Genomic DNA, 16,472 nt, shown 5'->3' with positions numbered 1-16,472 from the left:
ACTTCGTTTAATCAATGCTGCTGTAGCTTATTTCAGAACATTGTTTTTATTCAGCTTATAAGCCCCCTTGGATATAAGCCCCCCCCAGTTATGAGATCATTCAAAACCCCTTACGAGGTTGTATAAGCCCAAGGCTTATAACTGGGATTTTACAGTATTCAATGTGACCCAGACTAAAGGCTCCCTGCTTTATCTCCCTTTCAATTTTCTTTGATGGTTTAAGGCAGCTCTTTGTTGACCAGAGTAATTGATGTGGACCACTGCAGTTTTGATATTGGCCTTGAGTTAAGTCATTCCCTGCTCTTCGAACTCTCTTTCTGCTCCTTCTGCTGCTCTTCATGTTAGGAACAGCTCTTTATGTTCAATAGAGAAAAGTGCTCTGCAGCATCCAACCAACACAGTGTAAGCTACATAATTGAATAAGCTTAAGTTAAATTAAGGACTACAGGCAGATGAGATAAAGATGTATTTTTCAACAATGAAACGAGCATGGGACAAAGAAAAATTCTGAGCTTTATGAATTAAAGATGGAACTGGAAGCCAGCAGCCATCCAAGTTTATGATAAACCTATGTGGCCTACACATCAAGTGAGCTTGGTAAAATATTGTGTATAGCAACCAGAAGACAAGATTATAATTTTAATGTTGTCTCCTTTTGAGGCTTAATAAAAAGGAATGAAAAGTTTTCACATTTTTGTTCCACATGAGTTTCAGTCACTGAGCCTAAAGGATGTTATGAGTGACTAAGAGTATGTTATGTAAGTTTATGATGATTGTTCCTTTGTGTTATACAAGAAATTGTTAGTGAAAATAGTCACCAATAAAGAGTTGATGATGCCATGTCGGCTCTCAAGTTAGGGCTTAGTGTACATGTTGACAGTTGCAATTGTACATGAATGTAATAATTAAACCTTGAAATTTTTTCTGAAGCATATTATCCCCTGCTCAATTCACTGTTTGTTTGTTCTTAGTTTTTCAACAAATATTTATTTTGCTAAGCTCAATAAGCTATTTCTATTAGCAAAGTAATTATGCGTTTACAGCATAATTTCAACTGAAGGGGACATTTTTAACCTTTACTTGTCTCAGGAATTGTTGTGGATACAAGATAAATTCCTTTTATTTATGTATTGCACTTCTATGTATGGGCCTCATTTTAGCAGTCTAAGTTAAGCACTTAAATGTCTAACCTGATTATGATAAAGACCTTGAGTTAGGGACTGCAAGTAGAGGTAATTTGTGTGGTCATGCATTTATTTTAATATGTATATACTTTATTTCGTATTTTATTTTTACCTGTCCTCAACACAACCAGCCTACTTTCTGGGGAAGCCACTGCACAGCTTAGTCACACACACATTACAATTTCGTTCAACAGGATAAATTTGTGTTTTTTTTGTACTGAGTAGCATTAGACGTATCATATACACCACAACAATAAATAAAATAATCAAATAACAATTTATTTGACATTTCAAGGTACATTTCATACATAATATACGTTTACTGACACTGTACATAAAGTCTTGAGCAAAACAAAAGACGAATGAATAGCAGACAAGCGAAAAACACAATACAAGTAGGCATTAGTGTGTTCTACTTACGGATTCTTCCTCCATCTTTCCATATTTTGTCAACCATAACGAAGTCCATGAACAAGAAGAATTTAAAAATTTTCATCAGAACGAAAAAAAAGTCATATTTGATATGTTCCGTAGAAATTAACAAGCTGCAATTTAGTGCTGTTCAAAACCTTAGCGGACTTGACATGACCTTAAGTGAAGGCAAAACTTTACCTTGTGTAAATTTGGAAAAGCTGAAAGTTACTTCTCAGATGAGGTGTCTTCATCGCCTGATAAAACTGAAAATTTCGTTTCGATCCTTTCGATCAGAGTCGAAACATCAACACGAGTGATTGTAGAGATTAGACGAGTTGTTTTGAGAGGCCTTGAGCGAGCAAGATGTTGCAAATTGCCATCACCATTACGTGTTCGTTTTTAATTCGTCGTCCGCCATTTTGAAACTCGAATGGCGGGAAGACGGCTAGGATCTTACTGCGCATGTTCAGCCGTTTTTGCACCCTGTCGCTGTACCTAACAAAAAAAAGTAATCCAATGTGACGGCTATGACGTCAAGTGAATACCACCATTGTGCACTTTGAGGCACACAAAAAACACGCAACACAAGTTTGAAATACTTTAATATTCATCGAATAGAGAAGCCGCTACTTTCATTCATTCTTGACATGGTAAGGTTACAAGAACCACATCTTAAATCTCGCAGGCCGAGGGCGAAATAACCCTTACACCACCTCTTATTCCAACTTTAAAATCAGACCATTTCTTGACGTTACCCGTCCCCCCGTGACATGACTTGGACAGCTTGGATGTTTCAGTGGCATTGAGGACTCTGTTCCACATGTTCAGATCAGTGAGCTCTCCAACGTAGCTCTGGGTCCCGTCAAATCCTCCTCCAAACGAATCTTGCTCCTGCCCAATGATAAGGATTCCATCTGTCTTGATCACGTGACCAGTCTTCAATCCTGACCCACTGGCTTCTGAGACGCCATCTTTGTAAAGCTTCCAGGAGCCAGCTTTGTTTTCCCACGAAGCACATATGTGATGCCAGTAACCGTCATTTGCGGAGACTCTCGTATCTCTAAAACGAAAATACGTGTGATTATTACTTGTAAATTACATTACAGTAGGCAAATACCCAGTTTGGTTGAACGCGACTTAAGCCCAGGCCAAATGGTAACGCAAGTAGTCGCAAGTTGAACTTGCGTATAGACTTGCATTGGCTGGCCAAACGGACTCGCAAGTTTACTCGCAAGTGCACGCAAGTTGTCAAGAAGCCATTCCAATGCTACTGCGCGCGCTGCAATTCAGTACTTGAAGTAAACAGCAAGACCATGGATGACATGGATAGTAATCCATGGCAAGACTTGCGTTGGGTGTCCAAGCGGTGAAACGCAAGTCATCGCAAGTCAACGGAAGTGCACACAAGTCCTGGCCAAATGGAGACGCAAGTGGACGCAATCTCCGTTTGGCCAGGCCTTTAGGTTGTATATGTATATTTTGATGCCCTCTTTCTGTTCAACACGAAATAATATTAACGATATTGTTATCAGTAACTTAGTTTAGTCAAGTTGACATTATAGCGTTGTTGATGACGCTGTGGTCATTTTTATGATGTGATTTAAAACAGCGTATCCTGTTGAAATCGTTTTAAAACCGATAAAATTTGAAATCCATACCTCTCTTGGTTCCTATATTGCCGTTATTGTTCCCAGCCATACCTCCCTTAATTTATGGATTGCATGGGGCTGGGTTTTAAAGAAAGCGTTACTTGTTTTAGTAGACTGTAGAATTATAGCCTGCGAACAGGCTCCCAAGTGGAGTTTTTAAGTGGAGTGAAGCTGGGGGCTCGCTTCGCTCGCTGGTTTCCTTTTTCGCTCTGTCCTTCTCGGGAGTCTGTTCGCAGGCTAGTAGAATTATTTAACTCTTACACTCGTTTGTCGTTGATCCATAAGTAAATTGAAGACATCCTGTTAATGAGAATTTCATTGTCGTTCGAGCTTATACTGTAACTCACAACCGTTTTGTCCCCTGGTGTTCTGTCTGTTGTTCGCACTCGGAAGCACGTGGTAAATGCATCGGTTATTTGGAGGCCATGGAGAATGACATAGTCACTTGTACCACTATTCGTGAAATTAAGATCGTATGATGGACTTTGTGGCAAACCTGTTTGAACATATATACGGAATCGATCATCGGTTTCGTTATATTATTACATGCGGGAAGAGCTATAACACGCTATAAAGCGGTTTACCCGCCGGGTCGAGAGAAGGCGGAGCAAGTAATTGTCGCTCACGTAAACGTACATGCAACCTCGTTCCCAGGGTCTCTCTCTCTCCCCGCTCTGGGGGGCAGGAAAAGAGAGACCCTGGGAACGAGGTTGACGCCGTACATGTAGGAATCTAGTATGTGACTCCTGCTTTTTTCCTTTTTAGACTACGAGCAGTCCCTATTTTTTCGCAGAGTCCGTCGAGCTTGAGGCGAAACTGGGACTTTTCAAACAAAAAATTTCGCTTCAAGCTCGACGGACTCTGCGTAAAAATATAGGGACTGCTCGTAGTCTATTTCCTTTCCATTGCATGCAGCATATTTCATGGTATTTTATGTAACACTATGAAAGATTTTTTCAGCTTTGTGGCTGATTGCTTTAAAGCAGTCATGTGGCGTCCCCATAAACAATGTTCTTTTACACGCAAGCTAACATCCAAGACATCTAAACGATGAATCCAAGACATCTAAATGAATCTAAAACATCTAATTCCCCAGCCAATACCGTAAATGATCTCATAAACGCCCGCGGGGCATCTATTAAATTTTAGGGATCCTAGGAGGGACGTTTAATAAATATGAGGCGTTTACAAGAGAGAGGCGTTTATTCCCTTTAACTGTAAAAAACGTCAACAAAACAAATAAGACGCGTAGTTTGCTCGTGGAGTAAGATAGAAAAAAACAGAGGTTGTGAGTAGGAGACTTTCTCGTCCCCATAGCTCTTAGCCGGCTAGGCCTTGGCACGAGGAAACAAAGGGCTCTGGGGACACAGGATTTCCAGTCCTAGATTCTAGGACTTCCGGTCTTCATGTATGCAGTCATGATGTTTCAAAAGAATGTATGAGAGAGTCGTTACGTTTTCGACTTCCGTTTAGGAATTCTTTGTTCCAAACAGCCAATCAAAAAAATTCGAATTAATTCAAAAATCCTATGTCCCCAGAGCCCTCCGTTTTCTCGTGCCAAGCCGGCTAAGAGAAACGAAAGGGCTATGGGGACGAGAATGAGTAGGAGACAAATCTAATCTGCGCCTAATGCAAAGCTTAGAGATGTCGTTCATAGATTGATATCGATGTCTTTATAGTCATCGCGGTCAACCAAGTTGGAATCGTTGCCCTCTTTGATGTCCGAGTCAAGAAACTAAATAAATTGCGTGATTTTGCTCTTTGGAGCGTTTCCTCGGTTTTTGAGGCGATTCTTGGAGGGGGCGTCGATCGATTAGACACGGGGTGTCTAATACAAACTTAACACCCTAGAGGGGGCGTTTATTAGATACGAGGCGTTTATTTGAGAGTGGTCGTTTATTAGATCATTTACGGTAATACAGTTAGTGGTAGTAGAATCATGAACTATTTAGGCGACTGTCTGATTGACGAATGCCTTGCGATCGTTAATTTAACGCTACCTAGATCTCTTACTTACATGGCTTTAACTGAGTGATTCGAAGAATATCAAACTATGAACATTGGCTACCATCAGGATAATAACAGTGCGGCGCATGCAATTTGTGTGAAACAAGAGGAAATCAAACCAGTAGTTGAAAATCTCAAGCTGTTGGGTGTTACAATGGACTCCAAACTTTACTTTACTGATCATATAAGTTCAATTTGTAAGAAGGCGGGTCGTTGTCCTTGTTTCTTCTGGGTATAAACAAGGTGCTGTTCCTCCTAAGCGAGTACGCCCCCCCCCCCCCATCTTTAGTTCGAAATCTAGGTTTCTATATAAAAGTAATGCATTAATCTTAGGGGACTTCAGTTATTACGGTTCCTTTCATACACTGGAGGAAAGTAAATTTACCTGAACACGAACTTCCATTGCCATTAAATCCTTCCTTGCACGTACAGTTATATCCGCCAACAGTGTTGGTGCAGTTTGCATTCACGTCGCATTTATGGTTGCCATTGCTGCATTCATCGATATCTACAATAACAAGACAAACCGATTTTAAGTTGGTATTATTATTAGCGAACACCAGTTATCAGTTGCTTTAACTCACTGAAGTGAACTTAATTTACCTGAACACGAGCGTCCATCTCCAGTAAATCCTTCCTTGCACGTACAGTTATGTCCACCAACAGTGTTCGTGCAGTTTGCGTTCACGTCACAGTCGTGGTTGCCGGTAATGCATTCATCGATATCTGGATAATAATCCATTGAAACGAAAAGAAAAAAAACAGACACGTTTAAAAGTTTTACCTGAAAGGGAGCCCAATATACAAATGCTCTGATACTGAAAGAGAAGTCCAGGAGTTTGACTTAAAAAACAAACAAAAACAATCACCACACATACCGTATTTATTCGATTAAGCGCCCTGGGCGCTTATTAAATTTTTGGAGTTTGGGAGAGGGCGCTTATCAGTCGAGGTTGGGCGCTTAATCGAATAAATACGGTACACAAGACAAACCGTTTCAAAGTTGGCTTTGGCGAACACAAGTTATTAGTTGCTTTAACTCACTGAAGTGAACTTAATTTACCTGCACATGAACGTCCATCTCCAGTATATCCTTCCTTGCACGTACAGTTGTGTCCGCCAACAGTGTTGGTGCAGTTTGCATTCACGTCGCATTTATGGCTGTCATTGTTGCATTCATCGATATCTACAGTAACAAGGGATACACAAGACTAACCGTTTTTAAGTTGGCTTTAGTGAACACCAGTTATCAGTTGCTTTAACTCATTGATAATATGCTTCCATACACTGAAGTCAGTAAAGACAATTTACCTGAACACGAGCGTCCATCTCCAACATATCCTTCCTTGCATGTACAGTTATGTCCGCCAATAGTGTTAGTACAGTTTGCATTTACGTTGCATTTATGGCTGCCATTGCTGCATTCATCGATATCTACAATAACAAGGGATACACAAGACAAACCGTTTAAAGGTTGGCTTTAGTGAACACCAGTTATCAGTTGCTTTAACTCATTGAAGTGAACATACTTAACCTGAACACGAGCGTCCGTCTCCAGTATATCCTTCCTTGCACGTGCAGTTATGTCCACCAACAGTGTTTGTGCAATTCGCGTTCACGTGACAGTCGTGGTTGCCGGTAATGCATTCATCGATATCTGGGTAATAACCGATTGAAACGAAGAAAAAACCCAGACACGTTCAAACGTTTTACATGAAAGGGAGCCCAAAATACAAATGCTCTGATACTCAAAGAGAAGTCCAGGAGTTTGACTTAAAAAAAAAACAAACAAACAAGCAACGAAAACAACAAAGCAGAAGTTGTAGCTTGTTCCAGGCGTTCGTCGGGCCGGAGAGCAGAGCGAAAAACAGGAGTAGCGCGAAGACCGGAGAGTGTAAAAAATGGAGAAGGCTCCATCACGAAACGCCTGGAACAGGCTACCATAACTGGCATTAGAAAGATGACATTAAACATTATCATTGACTATAACCTTCCAATTTCATGTCACAATAAACCAAAACTGCCTTTCCAGTCCCAGTTGGATCCAGCCAGTATTTGCTGCTAATGGTGTCTTTGCCTTCGCTTGCCTTTATTTCCTGACACAACTGCGCTGGAAGCTCAGGAATGGAACCCAGAGGAGCTTGATAAGGAAAAGATTAATATATTTAACAATTAATCAGTGGTTTCTATCGGCTGATACAGTCAACTCTCGTTACAGCGGACACGCTCGGGGCGCCGTTTAGTGTCCGCTATAGCGAGAGTCCGTAATAGCGGGAGTCATTTCCAGTCAAACCTCTTTTGCCGGGGATCTGGATTTTGTCCGTAATAGCGAGTGTCCGCAATAGCGGGGTGTCCTCAAGGCGAGAGTTGACTGTAGTTGGTCAGGATTTCGACAAGGAAACCGATAGCAAGCAGGCTAATGGTTAAAGGGACTGTGTCATGGATTTTAGCCAAACTTAGGCATAGGAAGTGACCATCAAATTCGTTTAAATATATAAAATAACCTGTTAAAACAGTGAAGGAATATTTGAATAACACACCAAATGCAAAAGAAGGTACGGATGGCCAAAAGTGTCGAAGATTGAAACGGATTTCGATATGGGTTTTTGAATATGGTCCGGCGGAACAGTTTCAAAGTTGACTTCTGGATTACTCATGTTTGTTCGATTGAGTTTTGAAATCGATTTCTATACGCTTATCAAGTAAATGTATATCGATTGAATCTCTTTAATTTACATGAGGCGACGAATACCTCCTTCTGGGAAATCGTTTCTTTGCAAACTTTACGGTCACTATACATTTGGTGAAACTGTTGGGCCACCTCCATCTAACAAAAGATATGAACGAAATGAACAACTTCATGAACAAGAAGCTTCAATGGAAAACATGAGAAAATTTCACAAGTCATTAAAACTTAAAATTTATCATTGTCTGTGTGCCACGATGCCTGGCCTTTGAAAAAAGAACTCTAAAAAATTCTGAAGACTATGTGTGTTCTCGTTGTACGCGTGACAAATGTACATCCTAAGAAGTTTTCAGCTCAAAACTTAATGGTACCTTCCCCAGCTCCTAAAGAGCTGCAGGGCTTGACACAATTTGAACAAATCATTCATTGCAAGAGCTTTTCCTGTTATGCACGTATATACAAAACCGAGGGCCAGTTTAAATATCGCTGGTGAGTGCCGCAGTGGAAAAATATTACTTTAAATTTTTAAATTAATTTTTTAATTTAGTTAAAACTACTCTCGAAATTTAATGAAAATTCCGGAAAATAACAAAACCTTGGCCGTGTAATATGCATTAATGTTTCAAGTTAAACTGAGTACATACCCCTGCCGTTCAAGCGTCTGATATAAAACCGTGCAGGGTCTGAGCGGAAATTCTCGGGTCTTGCCTCCTTGGTGCGATTATTCAGTTCGCATAAGTTTTCCTCACTGACATAATTATAACTCTGGCAGTTGATTTCTCTTTCGCATTTGACATCACACTTGTAAGGGGCTGTTACTGACATCTTTTTAAAGACGAAGCCCTTAAGAGCCATGCCAGGTATGTTAACTTCTGTTCTGCATCGATCATCAGCAGTTACGAAGTTCATCAACGAACCGAACAAGAAGAAACAAGAAACCGTCCACAGCATTTTCTAAATCTTTGTAACTGTATGGAGACAAAAGTGAATTTTTAAAAAACTGTTAAAGAATTTAATGAAATGCAATGAAAGTAAAATTCAATTAGTGATATATTAACTGCAATAAAATGAATAAAATTGTGGCGCCTAACCTCTCGACCGGCAAGCGAAGTTATAAATTTTTTTTCTATGTGACGCAATTAGTTGAATAATTTGTTCCAGGAGAAACACCATATAGTACGGAGCAAAAACAAATCGATACAAAACAATTCAGTCGTTAAGTTCAGCAGATTATACCCCTGATTAACACCACGCTGTATTAATTTACACCGTTTATGACTACAATAGCTGTGATGCAATAATCGCCTGAATAATACGCGAGGATTGGCGAACTGTAATTCTCAACAAATGCTTGAAATAAATTGGAAGTAAATCGATGTTATCCAAATTGTCTTCAAAATAAGAAATACCAAGAGAGCTTATCCTCTCTTGGAAATACTGAAAAAGGACATTTTTAATCAAAATAAAGCCATTCATTGGCTTTCGTTTTGTTTTTGAGCAAAACGAACTGGGAAGTGTAAAAACTCGAACCAATCATCTTATCAAACCTTTTTATGTTGGCAAAAACATTTTGTCGAAAAGTTAGTTTGAAAAGGAAAACTAAAAGAACTGAACAAAAAAATCGACCGAAATGTTCGCCTTGCTCTTGCCTTAACTTGAGTCGAAGTAATTCGCTTTAAGGCAAATTCGAGAAAGAAAACTTTAGGTGGCTGGTATCGGTTAACAGCACTTTCCAGCTCTTTTTCTTTGACGGGTCAATACAACAAATTGTTATTAGTTACTGCTACAACAATGGTATCAAATAAATGCCCAATGATTGGTGCGTTTTACAACAGCAATTAACAACGCAGAACTGACATTAAAGCAAATTGTGACTAACCTTCTAAGTTCATGTCACAATAAACCAAAACTGCCGTTCCAGTCCCAGTTGGATCCAGCCAGTACTTGCTGCTAATGGTGTCTTTGCCTTCGCTTGCCTTTATTTCCTGACACGACTGCGCTGGTAGCTCCTGAATGGAACCCAGTGGAGCTTTGATCAGAAAAAGAGATGTCTATTGATTAACGATTGGTTATGCTTAAGCGTGCACTATTGAGTTATGGTTTAATATGCTTAGGAAAACTGAATTTGATTGCGCGACTTTGCTAGCCGGCTATGTTATAATTAATATAACAGTAGATTCCTATAGACATTGCCGAGTGCCGACTGGTGTCGACATAAGGGACGGACCATTATTTTTTTGGAGGGGGGGGGATGAAAAATATTGAAAAAAATTGTTTACAGGGCCTGGAAAGACAAAATAAATTGTTTGCAAACACGATATGCATAACAAAAAGTAGTAAGAATTTCGAAAAAAAATGTTTGCAGAGGTGCATAAACTAAAAAAAAAAAAAAAAGTTTGCAGAGGAAAATTTTTCATCCGCCCCCCCCCCCCCTCCAAGAAAATAATGGTCCGTCCCTAAGGGCAATAAGTCAATGTCATACCTCCCAACTGAAACGCAGCTTTTAATTGGACGAGAGCGTAACAGATAACTCCCTGAGCGTGTGCACAGGACGTGTGGCTCGAAACCACGGGATCAGTGCGAAGCAATTAACCTCGGGGAACATTGAGGGTCTCGGGGAAACAAAACTCATTTTTTCCCTTAGGGCCGGCCATTAAGTACTTATTATTCTCATTATATAAATGACTGATAATGATTACATACCCCGGCCGCTCAAGCGTCTTTTGTAAAACCATGCAGGGTTTGAGCGGAAATTCTCGGGTCTTGCCTCTTTAGTCCTGTTATTCAGTTCGCACGACTTTTCCCCAGCGGCGTAATTGTAACTCTGACAGGTGATTTCTCTTTCACAGCTGATATCACACTCGTGAAGGGCTCTCACGGTAAACTTTTTGAAGACGAATCCCTGTAGAGCCATCCCATTTATGCTCCTTTCTTCTCTACATTGACTACCAGCAGATGCGCAGTCCATGAACTGGAAGCCGAACAGGAAGAAACAAAAAACCGTCCACAACATTTTCCTGATATTTTGAAACTGTAGGGAGTCAGAGAGAAAAGGAATTTAAAGGTAACAAAGCAATTTAAAGTAACGGAAATATAAAACCACTAAAACATCAGATCTCGTTCGATGGAGGAGGAGGGCTATCCCGACCACTGAGATTTCTTTTTAGTTGATACAGTTAAGATTATATTGATTTGATATCATCTCTAATTGTGAACACGGCGTAGCTTTACTAGAACAAACCCCAAAAAGTTAGCTAGTAAGCCGCCTGTCGGGAGCGGTTAAGGGCGCGGTGTTCGCAGACTTTGAAAATAGTGTAATTGTAGTCAGGGGAAGACATAGTTTGTTGAAGGTTTGTCGCTGACTGTGTTTTGATGTTATTTTTTCAAGACGTTTCGGCTATTGCTTAAGCCTTCATCAGTTAAAAAATCAAAGCGAACGGTGTCAGGAAATAAAGGCAAGCGAAGGCAAAGACACCATTAGCAGCAAGTACTGGCTGGATCCAACTGGGACTGGAACGGCAGTTTTGGTTTATTGTGACATGAACTTAGAAGGTTAGTCACAATTTGCTTTAATGTCAGTTCTGCGTTGTTAATTGCTGTTGTTTTCTTCTTTTTAAAACAAAGAACTGATTTTTTTTTGATAAAGTATCAGAGCCTCTGTCTTTAAAACTCAATTTGAAAGATGAACTCTATTCAGACCGAGCTTGTTTGGATCTTTTCAGATTGGAAGGGGAGGGGGGGAATTCCGCTCCTTCGGTGACTTCCAGAATATTTAAGCAATCACAATCAAACTAAGAGGATATATAGTGTGTCCAAAAATTTATCTTTTGATATACGTCACGTGGGATGATGACATCACATCACGTGACAATTATATCATAGTGTCAAAACAACCGCCATCTTGGATTTCAAAATTTTTCCAAAACGTCAGAAACCGCCCAAAATAACTGAAAAGCACTCAAAATCAATAAAACGGTTCAAAACACCTAAAAAGGTAAAATAATTGCATTAAAGTTTATTTTTATTAATAGGAACACACAAAATACAAATTTGGGGAAAAAGTCTGTCAAATATGCCGTTGTCATGGTGACGTAAAGTTCCCGACACATGCAACCTACCCTTCTAACTTATTCCCAGATATATTTTAGACAAACTGGAAAAGTTTGGTAGCGTTTGGGTGAATCTTGAAAAAGATATAAGCGGTCAAAGTCTGCGTGGGCACTTTCCACCCCCTGGTCTGGGGATGGGGTTCACAAAGTGTTTTCTAATCCGTCTTCCAGATATCGATGAATGCATTACTGGTAACCACGACTGTGACGTAAATGCAAACTGCACCAACACTGTTGGCGGACATAACTGCACATGCAAAGAAGGGTTTACTGGAGATGGACGCTCGTGTTCTGCAGGTAAATTAACTTTGCGACGTGAATATTATCACCGTCATGTAAAGGACCACAGCCAGCCTCCGCCATTTTCGATGCAAAGAAATTATGAAAACTGCGTGGCGAAGCGAAATCTTCTTACACTGCTGTGAGTTGTGTTGCTGGAGGTTTTTTTTAATTATCCTTAGCAGTTTTACAGTGATATCTTCCGTTTAGACACGCTACTGAAATTTTCGTATGTAAACAAAAACAAAGGCGTGGCTGACTAGGGTCTTTTGAGGTGGCTTGTAATGATTAAGATATTCATGTCAAACACATTCTATTGCAGCTACACTAATAAAGCTGAGGAATAATTCTAAGTACATATTTGTATAGGTTTTAACAATGAACAAATTGTGGCCATGTGACGCCTAATCTTTTGCTGGGGGGTACCCTGCGATGGACAAGCTTCCCATCCAGGGGGGAGTAGAAGTACTCTTTGTCGCTTCATGTACAGAAACTGGGATAAGCTCCGGCTTGATGCGCCACTAGGCTCGTCCGCAGACTTAACCTTACATTTAAACATTATATCACATGACGAAAACAATAATTGCCTACTCAAAGTTTCCCGAATTTATTATAAGCCGCTACCAATATCCTCATAATAAACCACTGAATGCAATGGTCACACGACACATCTTCACGGTCTGGCCAGGACCTGTCAGTTACAAGGCGTTGCATTCAAGTCTACGATTTTTCATTTTTTACATCAAGTATTGGCATGTATTTATTTCAGAGAACTGGAAAAAGATCAACGATGCTTTTGTCTGCTTTGGAGCTCGAGATGATAGCAATGGTATATTTGCCATAAAAGAAAGCGGCCTCATCCATACCTTCAAACTTGTTCACAGGAGCGGTTCCTTCATTTGTAACTCCAATTTCCCAGCATCCTACTGGGGTTGTGAAAAGAGCAGTTATGAAGACCAGAGGCTTCTTAGCGTCATAACATACCCAAACAAGACTGCCCTGTTGATCGCGAATTACACAAAAAATGAAAATAATTGTAAGTCGAGATATTATTCATATTCGATTGCTGGAATTGGTGTGAACTCCGCTGAGCTTGTGTTTAACAAACTTGCCACCCCCCTGTCAGTGTCTGTTGGCCAAGAATTTCAAATCTGGTATGGAGAGGACTTGATTAATTGTTCAGAGTCCGATAATAGTGGGCAGACTTGCGCTGATGTCTATGCGTCGTACGTGCCTGTGTAACATTCACAAAGGATCAAAATTTAAATGTTTTCATTTTAATCGGGATTTTAAACTAGAATGACCACCGGCGTAAACGAAGAAGTTTAGACTTGTTGTGTTGTTATTTAAACACCCCGAACTCCTTTGAATTCCTTTTACTTCTTGTGATGTCATCGCTTTTCAGGACAAGAGAACTTTTTATTATCGGCTAATAAAGTAGGAAAACATGCCCAAAAGGTCATGGTGGCATACATTGGGACAGAGATACTCAGTAAACCTACAAATTTGTCCTCTGAAAATCAAAAAAAGAAGCCTCGCCTTGCTAACCATCAAACTTTTCATTAAAAATGTTTATTTTCTTAGGCGAAAAAAAAAACATCAAGTGAGAAAATCTACTTATCCTCATTGGGCCCATGAGGACTCTTGAGGCCGGACTGTTGAGGTCAGACAAAATGATAGTCACTGATCCTCCAGGTTGGGAGTTGGGCGTGCGGCTAATCCCTGCACCCTGTAAAAAATATCTGATTACGGAAACAAAACAAAAATTGAAAAAAGTGATAAAAAAGGAAATGAAAATTGCTTTGTGCTCATCATGCTATTAGTTTTCTTCTATCTTCTGACGCTTTACTCGCGACAACCTAAAACTTTTGCAGTCTATTAGTTGTTTTTTAATGCTGTCATATTGGTGTAGATGATGATAGGTTAAGTCACATGACTTGTGACGGCCAGAAAAAAAATTTAGAAAAACAAGAAAACAAAAGAGGAAACAAAAAAAAACAAACAGACTAACGACGTAACAGACAGCTAGCCACCCAGCCAGACACAGACAGACAGACAGACAGACAGACAGACAGATAGACAGACAGACAGACAGACAGACAGACAGACAGACAGATAGACAGATAGATAGAAATGGATAGATGGATGGACGGACGGACGGACGGATGGGTGAATGGAAGTACAACAACAACAACAACAACAACAAGCTTTATTTGCATGACTATAAGTAAATACAGTATTGTAAAAGCGTACAACTAAACTAAAGCGAAACTTATAACAATAATAATCATGTAACCGAAATGAAAAAAGAAATTATGTATGTGTTACATTACTTTCATTCGATAGAATGAAAGTAATGTAACACATTCATTGTGAGAGTAATGTAACACATTCATTGTGAGATAAGCAGATCTCACAATGAACTTCATTAGTTGAGTATTTAAATAATAATTATCAGAATTCATTAATTTTTTGGTGGCTTGCATAGGAGGTAATTGTGTTGTTTTTGGTATTTGATTCTCTATTTTTTGGTAAAATTCATCTCTAAAACTACAGTATTAAGTACAATGGAAAAGTAAATGAACTTCGTCTTCAATTTGGTTTGAGTCACACGTAGGGCAAAGTCTATTATCCCTTGGGATTTGATCATATCTGCCCGTTTCGATCAATAATTTATGATTACCTATTCTAAGTTTTACTAATTCTTTCTTGTTATTTAGTTTTCTTGTAAGATCCAAATAGCAGGAAGGCGTATATCCGTCCGTAAAAGTGTTATAGAATTCTAATTTCTTAGAGTTTCGAATAGTGTGTTGCCAGTGTGAAATATACTTTTGTTGCATAAGACTTACATAGTGTTTAATCTTAGCATCAGTTAAGAGAGTAGGGTCAAAATCAGGCAAATTATAATATTCAAACATCCTCATAACATTAGTTACGGAGAAGTACGGATAATTTGTGAGGACTCCTCATGATAATACTCTTATGATATCCACACAAACTTTATGGAGGATACGGCGAATTGAGGTGGCGTAGTAGCTCGTAGTGATAGTGCTCGCCCTTCAACCAATCTGACCCGGGTTCGATTCCTGGACGCGTCAACCTGATACGTGAATTGAGTTTGTGGGTGGTTCTCGTATTTGCTCCTAGGGTTTTTCTCTCTACAAAAACCAACACCTTTAAATTCCAACTCGATCGGGGATCCGAGGGCCATAGGTTTGCCAGTCCCAAAACTGTTATGCGGAACCCTCGTTAAACAATGTGAATTTATTAAAAAAAAAAAATAAAAATAAGAAACGGATATTAAGAACATAGAAAACACCAAGTTTGGTAGAGCCTGCGTATCTGTAGTTTCTCGTTCCAGAAAATCAATTCACGATATCATGATGTTATGAAAACATGTAGCAACAAATAGTTCAAAATATAACTGAAGTTTGAGAGTACACCCCTTTGTACGACACGCAAACCAAACCATTTCATTGTGGTGTATATATATTTCACCTATAAAGTTGAGCATGTCATAAATTTGACATTGGTATGAATAACTCGAAAGAACAAAAAGTTATCACGGTTATTGAGCTACAACTTATAAGACTTTAAACATTTGTAAGATGGAAACAGAGAATGAATAGTCGTTGTTTTCTAGACATTTATTGTAGCCTAATATAGTTTTAATTTCTCGTTATTGTGGGAGGTTTGCAACAGCTGAAATATTAGATATTTATAAAAAAAGAATGCACATGTACCTTGCTCTTTCTTATTCTCGCGGGAACTTAATTTCGCGAAAATGGAACAGGTATATTTTGCGGGACTTAATTTTCGCGATTTGGCCAAAAATACGTAATGACATTAAAAAATAATTCGCGATTTTTTGAAAATCGCGAAAATTAAGTCCCACGAAAATAACTAACAAATTCTTGTGGTAGAAATTATATAATTCAAATAGAAATAATATTATTGCAAAACGTATCGATATTAATATTATTGTAAGTAGTGCACATTTTAAAATAGAATATTGCAACTTCAGATACTCTGTCCACATGCGTTAGATTTTTTTATGCTTAATACACAGATACTTAAATAATAGTATTGTGAATATATTTATAGAATTTCTATCAGCCCGAGAAGTTTGTGTTTTTTGTGAGGA

The 16,472-nt window shown here is 39.1% G+C and overlaps 3 protein-coding genes across 3 annotated transcripts in view; 1 reads left to right on the top strand and 2 right to left on the bottom strand.

Annotated features, from left to right (window-relative positions):
- The window catches only part of LOC144649152 (uncharacterized), a 49,334-nt gene extending 40,443 nt beyond the window's left edge, over window positions 1-8,891 (bottom strand). The window contains exons 1-7 of the mRNA XM_078508608.1: window positions 8,585-8,891; window positions 7,245-7,394; window positions 6,789-6,911; window positions 6,566-6,688; window positions 6,318-6,440; window positions 5,858-5,980; window positions 5,640-5,762 (exon numbers count right to left, since the gene is read on the bottom strand). Of these exons, the coding sequence (XP_078364734.1) occupies window positions 5,640-5,762; window positions 5,858-5,980; window positions 6,318-6,440; window positions 6,566-6,688; window positions 6,789-6,911; window positions 7,245-7,394; window positions 8,585-8,891 (1,072 nt within the window). The remainder of the gene's footprint in view (window positions 1-5,639; window positions 5,763-5,857; window positions 5,981-6,317; window positions 6,441-6,565; window positions 6,689-6,788; window positions 6,912-7,244; window positions 7,395-8,584) is intronic.
- A 923-nt stretch (window positions 8,892-9,814) lies between these two features.
- Window positions 9,815-10,953, bottom strand: LOC144649155 (uncharacterized). Its single transcript, XM_078508613.1, has 2 exons — window positions 10,644-10,953; window positions 9,815-9,969 (listed from the first exon to the last, which is right to left on the bottom strand). Exons 1-2 carry the CDS (start codon window positions 10,951-10,953, stop codon window positions 9,815-9,817), a joined length of 465 nt encoding a protein of 154 aa, XP_078364739.1.
- A 465-nt stretch (window positions 10,954-11,418) lies between these two features.
- LOC144648097 (uncharacterized) lies at window positions 11,419-13,570 on the top strand. The gene is made up of 3 exons (XM_078507732.1): window positions 11,419-11,492; window positions 12,221-12,346; window positions 13,098-13,570. The coding sequence occupies exons 1-3, from the start codon at window positions 11,480-11,482 to the stop codon at window positions 13,568-13,570; spliced, it is 612 nt and encodes a 203-aa protein (XP_078363858.1). The 5' UTR covers window positions 11,419-11,479.
- Window positions 13,571-16,472: the final 2,902 nt, after the last annotated feature.

This window comes from Oculina patagonica, chromosome 4, assembly GCF_052425735.1.
Source record: "Oculina patagonica isolate OP01 chromosome 4, crgOcupat, whole genome shotgun sequence".
NCBI classification, from domain to species: domain Eukaryota; kingdom Metazoa; phylum Cnidaria; class Anthozoa; order Scleractinia; family Oculinidae; genus Oculina; species Oculina patagonica.
This window is presented reverse-complemented; position numbering and strand designations above follow the sequence as displayed.